We start from the raw sequence: 18,109 nt of genomic DNA, 5'->3' as shown, positions 1-18,109 counted from the left end.
GAAATAATGAAAGTTCTAAATAAATAAATTAAGGTTCATGGTGGTTTCCATTACCCACTAGAGGGTGTTGAAATCGAGGAAACCAGGTGTCCTGCATTCCAGCAGAGTCACACAAACACAAAGATTGCATCTCCCAAATAGCCTAAATGAATACATTTTGGCATTACCATTTTTAACAAAAATTACACAGTATGTTGCATGGGTGATTTGTTATTTGGAAAGGGGAAGTGTATTTCAAAGGGACAAAGAAACAGGTCTGATTCTGATATGCCTAGGTCTACAGTATATACATTTTTGTCTGTCCTTACCAACACTTATGACTGCCGTTGTAGTTGTTTTTGTGTGTGTGTTTTATTGTTTTTACAGAATCGTTGGTCATTCCTGCAATTTATTTATTTTTGATAGGGAGTCAATGCTGAGACCAATGTCTCTTTTCCAGATGAGCCCTGTTTAGCATAACATTACACATCAAAATGCAATATACACATCAAATTACACATCCATTAAAATGCACTTTATTATACAAAACAATACACGAAAGCAAAACACAATCATAAAAAACAGACACACTAAACATTCTTCCTCAATTGGAAATTAAAATGAAACAAATAACTTAGAAGGCATTTTTCAAGGAACCATAATGCAGAAATTATACATAAAAACACTAAAAATAAATCAGTAGTTTCGCAGAAATTCTGTAAATCCTTCTTAATGGTATTTTGCATCTTGGTCAGTGAAGAGAACAAATGCAATGTGCAATTTGTATAAAGCATCCTAGGCCTATACCTGTAATCCAGAGAAGGCTGGTGGGAGGAGCTATAGGAGAAGATATAGGAGGATGGGCTCATTATAATGGCTGGAATGGAATCAATGGAATGGTACCAAACACATCAAACACATGGAAACGTGTTTGATTCCATTCCATCTATTCCATTCCATCCATTAAAATGAGCCTGTCCTCCTATAGCTCCTCAGACCAGCCAACTATGGTGAAATCAGCAGCTATTATACATTACCATAAAAACTCCAGATTGTTTTCATCCAATTTGTTGCACCAGTGAGCCTTTGCGGGAATGTGGGAATTGGCAGGCATTAGCAAGAACCAGTGGGTGCAAATCTATTAACATTCAGACTGTGTTGCAGTGATGAGACCAAACCAGCTGCAGTCTCAAGAGGTATGGACCATGACAACTCTTCTATTTCCAAACCAAGAGAGGAAGATACAACCTCAATGTGGCCCAATGTTATACTTTATGCTCTGTCCAATGTGGTTGCCTCACAAAGTCTACAAAACAACATCTCATGCTAATATTAGTCCTAATACCATTGCATGAACTCATTTGCATTATGGTTTTCGGAGGTGTCTTGGGTGGCAATGTTTCCTGCATTCAAATGCAGCCTGTCCCTTTCTAGAATGTGGGGAGGCCCAAGTTGATCTGTCACGGTTCTGTGCCAGATGACACTTCAGAGAAGCTTGAATGGAGGGGAAGTTGAGGATCAACAGGAATTGAAAATAGGGAAATATGCTGCTGGGGACATCTATTCATGTGTAGACTGAAAAGTGAATAGCATACACTAGGCTAATAATCTAGTGTCAATTTAACAGTTGCCTGCGCTGAAGATGTCTAAATCGGTCCACTAATACAGGACTAGTAAAGGCCCAGTGCACTACTTAAGTATAAAAAATAAAACATAAAATGTATTTGAATGTTTACCAGCATTTGTAACTTGAGTCTGATAATTATCTGTACAAAGCAGTTAATCTGATAATACTTGTGGAATAAAAAATACTTGCTTGATATATCTTGTCCAGTTTCTTGAAACACTTTGCAAATGCAACTTATTTCTAAGTGAAAACTGAAATGGTCTATTCATTCCTTTTAAGTAGACACTCTTATCCAAAGCAACTTACTAGTGAGTGCATACAATTTCATACTGGTCCCCCGTGGGAATCAAACCCACAACCCTAGTATTGTAAGCGCCATGCTTTACCAACTGAGCCACATCATCACATCACATTGCCACAAACGACTAGACGTCTCAATGTACTCAATTACTGTATTGTGCATAGTTTTTCTTCGTGGTGATGGAAAGTCTAATGGTACAAATCTAGATGACCAGGCTATGTAAGATCCAGTAATGTATATTTACAGTAAGTGGTTTGTAAGGATGGTAAATGAATACTGCACAAAAAGTGTTTGTTTTCCGTGTTATTCCATTAGAATTAAAATTGCAGAGAAAGGGACAGGGCTTAAAATTCCAACTATTGAATCCTGCAAGATACTGTTCTTAATTATACAACTATTGTACCTTTTTGCCAAAGCAGATATGCTGAAAAAAAGTTTTTGCCCGAGCTACAGACATCTATATCGGTCTGCTAATAGCAGTAATACAAGCGTGATGTATTGCTGTCTCCACCTTCTTGCCCTTTGTGCTGTTGTCTGTGCCCAATAATGTTTGTACCATGTGTTGTGCTGCTGCCATGTTGTGTTGCTACCATGTTGTTGTCATGTTGTGTTGCTACCATGCTGTGTTTTCATGTGTTGCTGCCTTGCTATGTTGTTGTCTTAGGTCTCTCTTTATGTAGTGTTGTTTTGTCTCTCTTGATGTGATGCGTGTTTTGTCCTATTTCTTTTTTATATTTCTTTTTTTATCACAGGCCCAGTCCCTGCAGGAGGCCTTTGGCCTTTTGGTAGGCCTTCATTGTAAATTAAAATGTTTTCTTATCTGGCTTGCCTAGTTAAATAAAGATTAAATAACACAAAAAAGTGTACTACCCAGTGTACTACTTTTTAGCAAATAATATTTTTTACATTTTTTATAATTGGGTTTTTTTCACGGGTGCTACAGCACCCTCAGCACCTCTACTTCCCGCTACTATGCCCCTATGCCTAGAAATGTTGAGTAGAACCACAAGTTGCCTTCTGAATCAAAGCCCATTTGAAAACTATACATTTGTACAAAGGTCCACCATCAAGGTCTTCCTATGATCTGGACATGATGTCCTCCTATGTTGTCCACATGATTGGATGCAGGCTAAGAACCTGTTTTTACCTCCTCTCATTATTTTTCAAACAATTAGATAAGCCTCGGCCAACTAATAATAAAATCCACTGTGTCGTTTCAGATAGACATCTATTTCATATAGACAGCTATAGTGATTTTTTTCTTCTCAGAACCCACAATGTATTTTTTTGTCGTGCCGGGGTGGAGCACTCGCTCGAGGCGACAGTGACGTACAGATAGACTGGGAGCGCGCAGACCCGCCCTCTATCCGCCATTTTTTTTGTTGTCTCGGACTCAATCAGGCTGGAGGTGTGGAGCCGAGTATAAACAAGGGAAAGAAAAATACTAGTGAGACCTTATTATTGAAACAAATCAGAGGACAGAAATATACTCAAGAAATTCTACTGTTTTGGGACTCTATATGCATGCAGGGGAACCGAGACACTCTTGTGATTTCATTTTGTGTGGAGACGTGTTGCAGGCCGCCATTTTTGTTACTGCCTCAAAAGTCAAGAAAAGGATCGAACATATATATTTCGTGCCTTACAGTTAGACCAAGAAGATACAAAGTAACAATTTGGGCTCCGGCGCACAGCTATTTGCAACATTGTATCGACATGGAGACTCGTTTAATCAAGTAGTGAGGCGACCTTTTCCGTTCTCATTTACTGACAGGGACTAGAGATACACTATATTGTTTCATGAGATAGATGTATGTTTGCTTTTTCAGAAGACGGAACTTAAAGAGGAACCTTGATTGATCCTTGTTGCAGTCAGGCATTCTGTATATGTATAGCTTCTACTTTTAGACATTGAGAACTGGCATTTGTCATTGACAATAAATGAATAACCGTTACGCTTCAGAGTTGTCTCAAGCTATTCTCAGCCTGTCTCTGAAACGTCAGGTTACGTTTGTATTGGATTTAACTAACTGAAGCCTGCAGGCTTCGACTTGAAAATCAATTTGGGCGGCTGATTACCCTTCCCTGGATCTTCAAAATCAAGTTGTCAAAATCGTTATCTAGCTTATTTAGTTCTGTGTTTTTGTTTATTTATTGTTTTAAACTAATATTTGTTATTTCTATTTTGTTTATAGAAGTACATTTTTATCAAATATGTCATCTGCACGGTTCGATCCATCGGACCGGTCCAGTTGGTATTTTGGGCCGGTGTCAAGACAGGAGGCGCAGAATAGATTACAAGGACAGAGGCATGGCATGTTTTTGGTTCGGGATTCCTCGACCTGCCCTGGCGACTATGTGCTGTCAGTATCTGAAAATTCCAAAGTGTCCCACTATATCATCAACTCCTTGCCATGCATGAGGTTCAAAATCGGCGATCAAGAATTCGATCACCTCCCAGCACTTTTGGATTTCTATAAAATCCACTACCTGGATACGACTACACTGATAGAACCTGCCCCCAGGTAAGGAACTGCCAAAGGCTGCGCCTGCGGCCACATACCACTCAATGGAAATAAGTTAAAAGCTCTTATTTAGGCCGCAGGTTTTCAAGATCTTTAAAATTCCAATGATTTGACACATTACCTGCTATGTGATGGACCTCTCAGAAACTGAGCCTGAGGGTTGTATCCCATGTCAATCATAAACTTATTGTACTTATTGAGTAGTGACTGCATGTAATGACAGGTTTAACAATGACTTGCATAGTTCCTGTCCAGCTAGGGCTACTGTCTTCCACCAGTTTGAGTAATTTATATGTTTCATAACAATTTGAACCTTGACTGGTGTGGTATGTTCACAAAGGGGGTGTGACACAAAACAGTAGTGACATTTGAGGAGAGGAATGTATATACTTTGATGTAGTCCAGCGTTTCCCAAACTCTGTCCTGTGGACCCCAAGGGGTGCTCGTTTTATTTTTTGCCCTAGCACTACACAGCTGATTCAAATAATCAAAGTTTGATGATGAGTTAATTATTTGAATCAGCTGTGTAGTGCTAAGGCAAAAAACAAAATACTGGGAAATACTGATCTAGTCAGATGATTTCAGTATTTCAGCAGTAAAACTCGTGTTCATATTATATTGAAACAGTCGTGTGATAATCAATACTGAACAAAAATACACTTCATGACAAAGTATGTGGACACCTGCTTCTAGTCGAACATCTTATTTCAAAATCATCATTAATATGAAGTTGGTAAACCTTTGCTGCTATAACAGCCTCCATTCATCTGGGAAGGCTTTCCACTAGATGTTGGAATATTGCTGTAGGCACTTGATTCCATTCAGCCACGAGCATAAGTGAGGTCGGGCACTGATGTTGGGCGATTAGGCCTTTCTCGCAGTCAGCATTCCAATTCATCCCAAAGGTGTTCGATGGGGTTGAGATCAATGCTCTGTCCAGGCCAGTCAAGTTCTTACACACCGATCTCGAAAAATCATTTCTGTATGGACCTCGCTTTGTGCATTTGGGCAATTTCATGCTGAAACAGGAAAGGGCCTTCCACATAGTTGAAAGCACAGAATAGTCTAGAATGTAATTGTATGCTGTAATGTTAAGATTTCCCTTCACTGGAACTAAGGGACCTAGCCCGAACCATGAAAACAGCCCCCAGACCATTATTCCCCCTCCACCAAACTTTACAGTTGGCACTATGCATTCGGGCAGGTAGGGTGCTCCTGGCATCCGCCAAACCCAGATTCGTCTGTCGGTGAAGCGTGGGTCATCACTCCAGAGAACGTGTTTCCACTGCTCCAGAGTCCAATGCTGGCGATCTTTACACCACTCCAGTCGTCGCTTGGCATTACGCGTTGTGGGGCTGCTCGGCCATGGAAACCCATTTCATGAAGCTCCAGACGAACAGTTCTTGTGCTGACGTTGCTTCCAGAGACAGTTTGGAACTCGGTAGTGAGTGTTGCAACCAAGGACAGAAGATTTTTATACGCTACGCGCTTCAGCACTCAGTGGTCCTGTTCTGTGAGCTTGTGTGGCCTACCACTTTGTGTCTGAGCCATTGTTGATCCTAGATATTCCACTTTACAATAACAGCACTTACAGTTGATCGGGGCAGCTCTAGAAGGGCAGAAATTTGGCGAACTGACTTGTTCGAAAGGTGGTATTTACCGATTTAAAAAAAAAAATATATATATATTTACCTGTCCACAACTGGTCAAATCAAGTTTATTTTATATAGCCCTTCGTACATCAGCTAATATCTCGAAGTGCTGTACAGAAACCCAGCCTAAAACCCCAAACAGCAAGCAATGCAGGTGTAGAAGCACGGTGGCTAGGAAAAACTCCCTAGAAAAGCCAAAACCTAGGAAGAAACCTAGAGAGGAACCAGGCTATGAGGGGTGGCCAGTCCTCTTCTGGCTGTGCCGGGTGGAGATTATAACAGAACTATGCCAAGATGTTCAAAATATTCATAAGTGACAAGCATGGTCAAATAATAATCATGAATAATTTTCAGTTGGCTTTTCATAGCCGATCATTAAGAGTTGAAAATAGCAGGTCTGGGACAGGTGGCGGTTCCATAACCGCAGGCAGAACAGTTGAAACTGGAATAGCAGCAAGGCCAGGTGGACTGGGGACAGCAAGGAGTCATCATGCCCGGTAGTCCTGACGTATGGTCCTAGGGCTCAGGTCCTCCGAGAGAGAGAAAGAAAGAGAGAATTAGAGAGAGCCAAGATTTTCAAAATGTTCATAAATGACAAGCATGGTCAAATAATAATCAGGAATAAATATCAGTTGGCTTTTCATAGCCGATCATTAAGAGTTGAAAACAGCAGGTCTGGGACAGGTAGGGGTTCCATAACCGCAGGCAGAACAGCTGAAACTGGAATAGCAGCAAGGCCAGGCGGACTGGGGACAGCAAGGAGTCATCATGCCCGGTTTGCCGTGACGTATGGTCCTGGTGTGGCTGAAATAGCCAAATCCACTAATTTGAAGGGGTGTCCACAAACTTTTGTATATGTAGTGTATAAATGCAACAAGAAACAATTAAAAAATATTTTACTGAGTTAGTTTGTTTTAAGGAAATCAGTGAATTGAAATAAATTAGGCCCTAATCTATTGACTGGAAAAACAGATATGCATCTGTTGGTCACAAATACCTTAAAAAAAAGTTAGGGGCGTGGATCAGAAAACCAGTTAGTATCTGGTGTGACCACCATTTTCCTCATGTAGTGCGACACATCTCCTTCGCATCAGGCTGTTGATTGTGGCCTCTGGAATGTTGTCCCACTCCTCTTCAATGGCTGTGCTAAATTGCTGCATATTGGTGAGAACTGGAACATGCTGTCGTACACGTCGATCCAGCATCCCAAACATGCTCAATGGTTGACATGTCTGGTGAGTATGCAGGCCATGGAAGAACTGTGAAATGTTCAGCTTCCAGGAATTGTGTACAGATCCGTGCGATATATGGGGCCGTGTATTATCATGCTAAAACATGAGATGATGGCGGCGGATGAATGGCACGACAATGGACCTCAGGATCTCGTCACGGTATCTCTGTGCAGTCAAATTGCCATCAATAAAATGCAATTGTGTTCGTTGTCCGTAGTTTATGCCTACCCATACCATAACCCCACCGCCACCATGGGGCACTGTGTTCACTACGTTGACATCAGCAAACCGCTCGCCCTCACGACACCATTCACTTGGTCTGCGGTTGTGACGCCGGTTGGACGTGCTGCCAAATCCTCTAAAACAACTTTGTAGGCGGCTTATGGTAGAGAAAGGAACATTAAATTCTCTGGCAACAGTTCTGGTGGACATTCCTGCAGTCAGCATATCATTTGCATGCTCCCTCAACTTGAGACATCTGTGGCATTGTGTTGTGTGCACATTTTAGTGGCCTTTTATTGTCCCCAGCACAAGGTGCACATGTGTAATTATCATGCTGTTAAATTAACTTCTTGATATGCCACACCTGTCAGGTGGATGGATTAGGCCTTTCTCGCAGTCAGCATTCCAATTCATCCCAAAGGTGTTCGATGGGGTTGAGATCAATGCTCTGTCCAGGCCAGTCAAGTTCTTACACACCGATTCTCACTAACAAGGATGTAAACAAATTTGTGCACAACATTTTAGAGATGAGCTTTTTGTACATATGGAACATTTCTGGGATTTTTTTTATTCCAGCTCATGAAACATGGGACCAACACTTTAGATGTTGCATTTATATTTTAATTCAGTGTACATGTTGATCTATTTTTTTATGCTCCCCCTCCTCCGGCCCTCTTCCTACCCAGGTACCCAAACACAGCTATAGGCACCAGCCCCATTCAGACGATGGGCGGCCCAGAAGACAACCTGGAGTATGTGCGGACTCTGTACGACTTCACGGGCAGCGATGCTGAGGACCTGCCCTTTAAGAAGGGGGAGATCCTGATCATCCTGGAGAAGCCTGAGGAGCAGTGGTGGAGTGCCAAGAGCAAGGAGGGCCGCATGGGCATGATCCCTGTGCCCTATGTGGAGAAGCTGGTGCGACCCTCCCCTCATCCTGGCCAGCCTCCTCACGGCTCCCGCAACTCCAACAGCTATGGCATCCCCGAGCCGGCCCACGCTTACGCTCAGCCTCAGACCCCCTCGCCCCTTCCTCCTGGCACCCCCGGAGCGGTCATCACCCCCCTGCCCTCCATGCAGAACGGGCCAGTCATGGCTAAGGCCATCCAGAAACGAGTGCCCTGTGCCTATGACAAGACGGCCCTGGCTCTAGAGGTAGGAGTCCCTCACTTTTTGTCCCAGCATGGCTTTGTGAAGGGAGACCTCAATGCCTAAATGCTCCCAGTTGTCCTCTATGCTCGTAGTTCACTAGATTGTGTACATTTCATTAGATTTAATGAGCTGGTCATGTGAAAGTTGCATTGTAGTTTGTCAGGAACTTAAGCCTGCAGACACAGTACCCATTAGCTACGCTAGGCCCAATAATGGACTAAAGGAGCCTAACGTTACTCCTTATAGTCCAAAGACCTTACATGTTCTGTTTGAAGGTGATTTGCTATGCATACCAAAACAACCAAATACTCCATCTAAATGTGAATCAATTTTTAATTGTGGTACGGTTCTAGAAACATAAATCCCTCTACTTTCATATCACATCAAAATAGTTTCACAAATGTAAAATACACACTAACTGTACACTGTTTTAACCCATTTTAACACAGTTGCAGCCAACAATACTTTTCAGTGACAACTCGTTTAAGGCGGCCATCTTCCATTTACACACAGGTGTTCTTAGACGCAGATAGCTAATTAGCGCAGGTAGTCCACTCTGTCTCCCATCTGTTTTACACAAACAAGCGCTGTAACATGGAAATATGGGAACCCTAACCCTTTAAAGGTGTGTAGTAATTTAACCTTTTTTTCCAAAACCGTACCGCAAGCGATGCGTGTTAATGTTTAAAGCAAGCAAGAAGATACTATCGTCAATAGGCGCTAAAGCAGTTAGGGTCTGAATGCGGTAAGTCTACACAGGCAGCCCAATTCTGATATTTATTCCACTAATTGGTCTTTTGACGAATCGCATCAGATCTTTTCACATCAAATCTTTTTCAGAGCTGATCTGATTGGTCAAAAGACCAATTACATAAAAAAAGATAAGAATTGGGCTGCCTGTGTAAACGCAGCCATTGTGCCAAATATTATGGATCAAGTCATTTAAAGACAGTTGAGGTGACGACAGAATATGCTTGCTGCATCAGAACTGTCTTGCATTCCTCATATTTAGCTTTTGGGCTCCCAAGTGGCGCAGCGGTCTAAGGCACAGCATCTCAGTGCTAGTGGCGTCACTACAGACCCTGGTTTGATTCCAAGCTGAATCACAACCGGCCGTGATTGGGAGTCCCATAGGGTGGCACACAATTGGCCCAGCGAGGTCTGGGTTTGGTCGGGGTAGGCCGTCATTGTAAATAAGAATTTGTTCTTAACTGACTTGCCTAGTTAAATAAATAGCTAGTCTTTTCTCCTCCTCCTCGCCTTCTCCTGCCCTGGCCAGTGGTATCAGTCTGTGTTGATTTTTCTTGAGGAAGTGCAAAGTAGTCAGCTTTCTGTGGAGTAGAAATGCTGAGTAATCAGTGGCGGCAGGTGTCTCAGCTCTCTGGACTCATCTCTATTTGTTAAGCTCAGCCTCCAGTGGCTCCCACTGTCCCAAAAATCACCCCCGAAGGACAGGCACCACACGGGGAAGCTAGGGCTGATGACGTGCCAAGTGGGTATCAAACAACACTACAAGAGCTTCACCTTTGGTCAGTGGTTTAAGCATTGAAGTAAATTCAGGCTTTATTCTCTGTAGACCTCTCGCTCAGAGGGTAGTATCGAAAACCTGACCCTAGGCAACACAGTGACTAGGGTCTGGTTTCAATGATGGACTCTTTTGGCATTGGGGCAGGGATTGTCAACTGGCGGCCCGCAAGCAATTTTTATTTGGGCTCCCAAAGGTTTTTTGTATTGAGATTTTTGGACATAAGACTGTAAAATCATTAGGAATTCATCTCAAAGTATTTCCACTCATAAATATACATATGTCATTGTGTACCAATTTAATCAAGGTTTGCAATGATTATGTTTTTCGCAAATACCGTATCTGTTTGGGATTCTTGAGTACAAATGATATATACTTATGTTCTATCCCTCCGACCATCCTCTCAACAACAAAACAATTTCCCGCAGCTGAGCCTAGTTGATGGCCGCTGACATAGAGGAACTACGTCACTGTCTACTTCACTACTTTGTCCGTTTTGAATAAAATACAAAATAGTAGCTAACAAGCTGGAGATCACGGAGGTTATTTTTAATGAGTGCATTTTGCAAGTGGCTAGTTTGCATCAACTACCTTAACTAAACCCACTGCAAGGTTTTGCCAGCAAACTTTGATTTTGAATCGTGACGTTCTTACATGTCTGCCTCAATCTGTTTCCCTTATCAACGTAGGCAGTGACGTAATTCCTCTATGCCAAAAGAGTCCATCATTGAAACCAGTAACTGTGTTGCCGAGGGTCGGGTTTTCGAGACTAGAGAGCGGGTGCAAGAGAGAAATCCTGAGATTATTCATTGATCAGAGGGGACGTGTTTTGTGCATCAGATCAGTTTGTTCTTATCATATATCCACCAGAGCAGACGGCAGCTTAGCACTTCAGATTTCAATCTGTCAGAAAGAAAGTCTGGGGTTGTGTGAATAGCACCACCTCTTTCACAAACTAGAGCAAGGCTGACTAATGCCTTGGACTACCAGCATACCCCAGAACACAGCCACATTTTTGTCAGTTAATATTACTGTAGCCTTCACCACCTTGGTTTAAGTCAAATCTGACTTAATCATGGAAACTGGGGGGAGGGGCTTCAGAGTACTAGACCCCCACACTATTGTAAACCGTCTCTCATTTAAGCATTGTTCACATTGGCAGTTTAAAATGATCAACAAAAAATGCATATCTGATTGGAATTTGTTCTTTTTGAACAGCCAAAAAGCACATTGATTCAGATATTTTAAGCCACATTTCAAACCACCTTTTGCAGGTGGTTTGAATTTAGATACAAATCTGATTCCTGGGCATGTGACTTGTCTGTCTGGTCAAATCTGATTTATTTGCCCGCAGGTGGTTTTTAGACTGTTATTTGGCATATGTTATTGCTTGCTAGCTACTCAGCTACCATATGTTCTAGTCAGAACTGAGTAGCTTATTAATTATTAGTGAATGTGCTAGAATGCTAAATGGCTAGCTAGTTGACTGCTGTGGTTAGCCAAAAATGACTTGTTTTGAAAGTTGGATCAAATCAAATAATTTTATCCTTTGATGCTTTAAGTGTTCTTACACTATGATTTTGAACATTCAAAGCAACTGGGAAACGTCCATGGCGGGCATTGTCACCTTAGTTTGCTTTCTGAGTGATGGGAAGCACAGGCACCACCACCACCATCAGCTTACACCACTGCGCACACACCCGTCATTACTATGACAACTAGCATAGCAATGTCAGCAAATAACTGCTGTCTGAACACACACAAATCCTAGTTGGTTACTTGTAACTTGCTGTTTGGACAGTCAGTATTCCAAAACGGATTTGAAAAACAAAGCCGATTTGAGAATTAAGGCATGCAGTGTGAACAAGGCTTCAGTTAGAGATTCTAGTCAATGGTGCATCTGTTTCTACAGCAGGCTTCTGGTGGGTAAAAGTCTGTTAGGGACTTCCCCATGCTGTTGCTGCAAAGTTACTCCCACTCTTCATACACCCACTCCTCAAGCCTGACTAAGCTTTGAGAAGAACTAGCCCTCTAGATCTTCTGTAGTCATGTGCTCCTTCATGGTCATTCATCTACTCACTTAAAAGCTTTGTAGACATGGATATGTAGGCCACCTATTAGTCTAGCAGAGACTTGCCTTTAGCCAAGGCTAATAGCACTACTAGCAATATATCTCTGACACGTTTTCATGGAGTTGCTGGCACTCTATCGAAAGTTGTTCTTAGGAGGTCTGATTTATATGAACTGTCGTAGTGTCCCAGAAGTACTTTGACCTTTTGACCCACAAAGACTAGAGAGTTCAGCGGCCGATCCACTGCTTAAATCAGAGCCCTTTAGTGTCCTCTCTCCTCTGTGACCTGGAACCCGACAAGTGACCAAGTGGTGGAGTGTGTTGATTCGTTAGTAGGCGAACGAAGACGGTCCTCCCCTCCTCGATAGCATAATTCTGGCGAGGAAGCACAAGTGTATCCTACCACGGAAGAGTTTTTATATCTGCAACACCCCCCTTTGAATCAGCCCCCCATTAGAAAACCATGCACACGTTTAAAAACAATAGAATGAATGAATGAAATTACATTTTTGTGTCATATCGCCAGTTGGCAACCCATCCCTTATGGGATTAATTGACACATGAACAAACATTACAATAATTCAGTGATAATTCTTCTTCCGGTGTTCTCTGCAGTGTGCATCGATTAAATTCTTCTTTTTTTAATCAATACATAATAAATAGTAAATAAGGTTATCCAAACAATATTTATAAATACAGAAAAATTCAAATTGAACCCAGTCTGCCACAAAGAAGATTCATGTGTGAGACAGGCCAACACAATCTATATACAATATGCTACTTATTGTTTTATCTATAAAATGTCTTGCACAACTAATTTAATTTGTTTTTATCACTTTACATTTATTTTGGGATACACCCCTGTAAACGTAATTTGCCTGATGACATGTGAGTGGAGGAGGGTCTCATTTCATACAAGCGCGTTTTCGTCCACGTTCCCTTTCCTCGCCACCTCTCCTCGATTACCTTTGACCTTTTTTCAAAGTAGGTGAGAGAGGGTGGAGGTGAGGGGACGCAGGAGGTGAGCAAATGTAATTGAGAAAAAGGAGTCGAACAGTGTCAAACAATTGTTTTAAGTTTAACAACAATTCTCAACAGAATTTGTTTTCATATTTGCGTGTGTTTATAGCTTAGACCCTATTTCGCATCTGAGGTTTTTGTGTTGGGCTTGCCATCGGTTGAGACATGACATGCTCTTGAATAGAGAGGGTGGGTATAATTTCAATCATAGAAATACAATTAATAGAATGGACGTATCCCTTCATACCACTGCAATTTAGCTGCTACACCATTGAAATTTTGAATTGAAGTTAACTTCTAATTACTACCACAAAGATGACCGCCGGTCCACCCACATTCGAATGTCAACTTAAATGATTATGTCTATTCTATTATTTATGTTTCTATGTTGTCAATAGGTTCCCTGTGGAGGATTGACAGTATAATTTAAAACAACACATTCCCATTCAAGTCAACATTCTCTGATGTGTGGACTCCAACGTTCTTTGTAGTACTATTTGAGAGTTAAAATGTCTATTTTAGTACACAGACAAAACATGACACACACCCTATGTACAAGAGTATGCTGTATCTCAACCGATGGCGTGCACAACACAACCTTAGATGACGTAATATAGGGTCTAAGCTACAACATACAATAATATGAAAAAAATCTGAGTTGAAGCGTTTTTAAGTCATTGACGTTAAAGGTAAAAAAAAAAAAAAAAATCCAATTTAACAAGCCTGTTTGTAAGCTTTTAAATTACATCTAGCTCAACCGTTTTTATATTTTCCAGTAATGAAGACATGAATGTCTCATGGTATGGTGGGGTATGCAAAATGGTTCAACTTTGAGCACATTTATCTCCTTAATTCTTTTTCTCATTCAGGTCCAAATGGTCATTTTCTGAGCACTTCTACAATGGGCAAATATGTATGGAAGGTTTTGTTCAAATTCAAAAGGAGTGCTGTCAAAAAGTGATTCAAATGGATTCACTCTAATATTATCTCTGTCACTCAGAGTAGGTCATGGCCAACAGCAAAAACCTACAATTTTGCAGGCTATTTTGGGATCATCTGTTTCAGGAATGGAACCTGAGTCATTATATATAATTTCATCTGAAAGGAGGAATATTTTTTATATATTTTTTTATTTAACCTTTATTTAACTAGGCAAATCAGTTAAGAACAAATTATTATTTACAACAGGCTACTGGGGGACAGTGGGTTAACTGCCTCGTTCAGGGGCAGAACGACAGATTTGTACCTTGTCAGCTCAGGGATTCGATCCAGCAACCTTTCGGTTACTGACTCAACACTAACCACTAGGCTACCTGCCTCCCCCAATATACCCTGTGCTATACCGCACCACCCAGCCCCTTCATAACCGAGACGGCTACTGAAATCTAGTTATTACCAGCCTAATGTTTGATTATTGAAAATATATGAACATTTGCAAGGACCGTTCTCACAAGATGTCCAGTTTAGAATATTGTGTCACCACACAACAGGATCATTTCTTATATAAAGAAGGTGCAAGTAGCCTATACACACAGTGTACGATCACCTTCCTAATGTTGACCTGCACCCCCTTTTGTCCTCAGAACAGTCTCAATTTGTCTGGGCATGGACTCTACAAGTTGTCAAGTGTTCCACAGGGATGCTGGCCCATGTTGGCTCCAATGCTTCCCACAGTTGTGTCAAGTTGGCTCAATGTCCTTTGGGTGTTGGACCATTCTTGATACACAAGGGAAACTGTTGAGTGTGAAAAACCCAGCAGCTTTGCAGTTCTTGACACACTCAAACCGGTGGGCCTGGCACCTACTACCATACCCTGTTCAAATATACTTAAATATTTTGTCTTGCCCATTCACCCTCTGAATGCCACATACACAATCCATGTCCAAGTGACATCAATAAGAGATCATAGCTTTCACCTGTATTCACCTGGTCAATCTGTCATGGAAAGAGCAGGTGTTCCTAATTTTTTTTATACTCAGTGTACATTGGATTTTACCGAGAGGTTATTTCAGGACCTTTGTCATCCTTTCGAAGTAGTCCGATTAGTTATATTAAATGTTAAGTACATCAATGTTCTTTCACTATGCGAGGTGAGGATTATGATTATGGATGGCACATCTATATGACTTCAATGTCCTTGAAGCCTCATTCTGATCCATACATTCTGCTACATCTAGAGCCTGCCCTCCACGTTCAGGTTTTAATCTTCCTCTTAACAATGGCTACTTCCCACATTTAATCCTGAGTGAATAGCATATGGTCTGTGCAGATAGGGGTCACGCACAGTGTCGCAAAGCACCAAAGTTATGGTTTTCTGCTCGGCCATATTACATATTAATATGTATTAACCATATTACAGTGTCAAATACATGGAGGGTTGGCAAGATCAATGAGTCTCAGTCAGTACTTTATTGTGTGGAGGCTCTTAGCACTTATCTTAAATTGTCCACCTCCATTTGTCTGTGGAATTAAGGAAAACTTAACTCCAACCGTCCTTCATTTCTCCTCAGGTGGGTGATATAGTCAAAGTGACGAGGATGAACATCAGCGGTCAGTGGGAGGGAGAGGTGAATGGCCGGAGGGGTCTCTTCCCCTTCACCCATGTCAAAATAATGGACCCCCAGAATCCAGATGAGAGTGAATGACCTGGACCCCAACCAACCCTCCCTCCCCACAGTGACACTCAAACCTGCTGGCTGTCTCCACCCCGCCTGCCAGTGTCACCACGATTATGTGCTTGCCTGCTTGGGGCTGTGCCACAGCGGTCTCTGTTATCGTCACTCCAACCATTGTGCGGCTTTCTGACTGTTTACAGCTCTAGACTCAACTGAACTCCCCCATCCCCTACCTGGTTACAGGCTCGTCAGTGTTTTTTGCCTTTGTCTTTTCATTTTCAGACCATCGGTTGGTTGTGTTTGTTGCCATGGCTCCCATGACGCCACGTCTTACCTGGTCATTTTTTATTTGATCTTGGTTACATTTGAATACTTAGGGATTTTTTGAGAGCTTGCTTGGACTGTGTGTTGTGGATGGGAGGAGGTTAATGTGAAAAAGAAGAGAGGTGACTGAACATCACATGGACTGACTGAGAGCAAAGTCATAAAGGCCTCCAAGTGGGGCCTGAGGATAGAACCAGACAGTTAACTGTGTCTCTCTCCAAACAATCATTCACTGTTGGTACCTTAGCCACGTACACACACACAGATTGACCATTACTTGTTGTGTGTGTGTGTGTGTGTGTGTGTGTGTGTGTGTGTGTGTGTTTTGTGGATCAGTCTCTTGACTGACACAAGCTGAGCTGACTTGGGCAGGAGGACAAGGCAGAGGCTGACAGGGGAGTTCAAGCTCACATGGATTCTGCCTTGTGGAATAGCCCATAGCCTCAGTGACACAGACCTAGTTGACAGTTCCGTTATTTATGATTTCCCCAGACTACATGTGAAATGGCCAAATGTGAAGACATATTTTGTTTAATTTGTGCCATAAATTCAGGAGTGCTGAGCGAGGCGTTTGTCGTAGTATAGGTGCATGACTGTGACCAGGCTATAGCCAATGTTGTAAGAGGACTTATAAATGCTGTTGAGGGGTAAGGGCTTTTCTATGAGACGGATGCCTCATGCATCCAATGATATGGGTCACAGGAGGTGGGCAAAGGTTGCAGCCAGCCAATGACAACCCATCAATGCCTTTCACTGAAAAATGCAACTTTAGTACAAGCAATCCTTCCCTGTTTCCCCCCAGGTTCCCTAAGGTGGTGATTGGTTACACCCCTGACTCTCATCTCTAGCCAGTGTTGACTGTCAAGCACAGGACATGAGAAGAGAACTTGGTTGTCTTTGGTTATGTCTGACTGACATTGTGATGCCAGAGCTGTCCTGCTCTCTGGTCTTGGTGTGAGTGTGCTGATAAAGAGCTTCGTTAGATCTCTGCTGTAAAGAAGACTTACCCTTCCCCTAGTGCTTGCCCATCAATCCCCCTGAGCTTTTTCATTGGGTAGAGTAATACCATTGTACAACTATCAATCATGTCCTGACTGTAGTGTTTTTTGTTAGCCAACTGTTGAGTTGAGCATTTAATATTTGTTTTAATAACCTTGTAAACAATTAGACTGAAGGTTACTTTTTTTAAAGGGAAAAAAATGCCTGCTGGTGGCCTCTGTGCATGACCTCTTGGCCTCTCCCAGGTCAAATGCTGCTTTGTCTCATTGAAAATGTTCTCATTAAAATATGAATTAGACTTGTTTTTATGGCATCTGTGGAATCAATCCATTCAAATGTAGTTTGGTTTTCCTTGTGCAACCTCCATATTAAACCCTCTGATTAAGCAATACACCAATTTTAATTTACGTTTTAGTTGGGTAAACATATTTTTATCAACGTGCTTTGTAAAGGCATTAACAGTATTACTGTTTTTTCCCTCATGTTTTAGAGTGCCTCCGTGTTATCGTCTTAATTCAAAATAAAAAATTGTGCCTTTTTATTTTCTTATACCATTTACATGTGTTAATATTTCCCATGGTTAACACCTGTCCTGGTATGGCCCTTTATGTACAGAACAAGTAAATAAAATGTATGTCTACTTCTTTAAGTTGCTCTGACCTCTTTACTATGAGGGTAATGAGTTCCCCAAATAAGTCTCTTCTTCTGCTCAGAACAGACAGGGGGAAATGTGTTTGGTAAAGGGGAGCAGGTGGATGGGATGTTTTGCAGCAGGACTGACTATCTGGAGCAGGGGACATTTGCTCTCCATCTCCGCTTCATTTCTATCAGTTCCAGTTTTGATTGGGGCTGTGCCCAGGAGAAC

General features: G+C 41.9%; 1 protein-coding gene across 3 annotated transcripts; it reads left to right on the top strand.

The window, feature by feature from the left end:
• The first annotated feature begins 3,196 nt into the window (after positions 1-3,196).
• LOC139544017 (crk-like protein) lies at positions 3,197-17,893 on the top strand. Of its 3 annotated transcripts, none has more exons than XM_071350680.1 (4): positions 3,197-3,354; positions 4,103-4,432; positions 8,225-8,693; positions 15,817-17,893. In XM_071350680.1, the coding sequence occupies exons 2-4, from the start codon at positions 4,122-4,124 to the stop codon at positions 15,949-15,951; spliced, it is 915 nt and encodes a 304-aa protein (XP_071206781.1). In that variant the 5' UTR covers positions 3,197-3,354; positions 4,103-4,121; the 3' UTR covers positions 15,952-17,893. The 3 variants fall into 3 exon arrangements, with proteins under 3 accessions (XP_071206781.1, XP_071206780.1, XP_071206779.1); XM_071350679.1 differs by having other exon boundaries at positions 3,281-3,646; XM_071350678.1 differs by having other exon boundaries at positions 3,281-4,432.
• The last annotated feature ends 216 nt before the right edge of the window (positions 17,894-18,109 follow it).

This window comes from Salvelinus alpinus, chromosome 18, assembly GCF_045679555.1.
Source record: "Salvelinus alpinus chromosome 18, SLU_Salpinus.1, whole genome shotgun sequence".
NCBI lineage: Eukaryota > Metazoa > Chordata > Actinopteri > Salmoniformes > Salmonidae > Salvelinus > Salvelinus alpinus.
The sequence above is the reverse complement of the archived record's forward strand: the minus strand, read 5'-3'. Positions and strand labels throughout refer to the sequence as shown.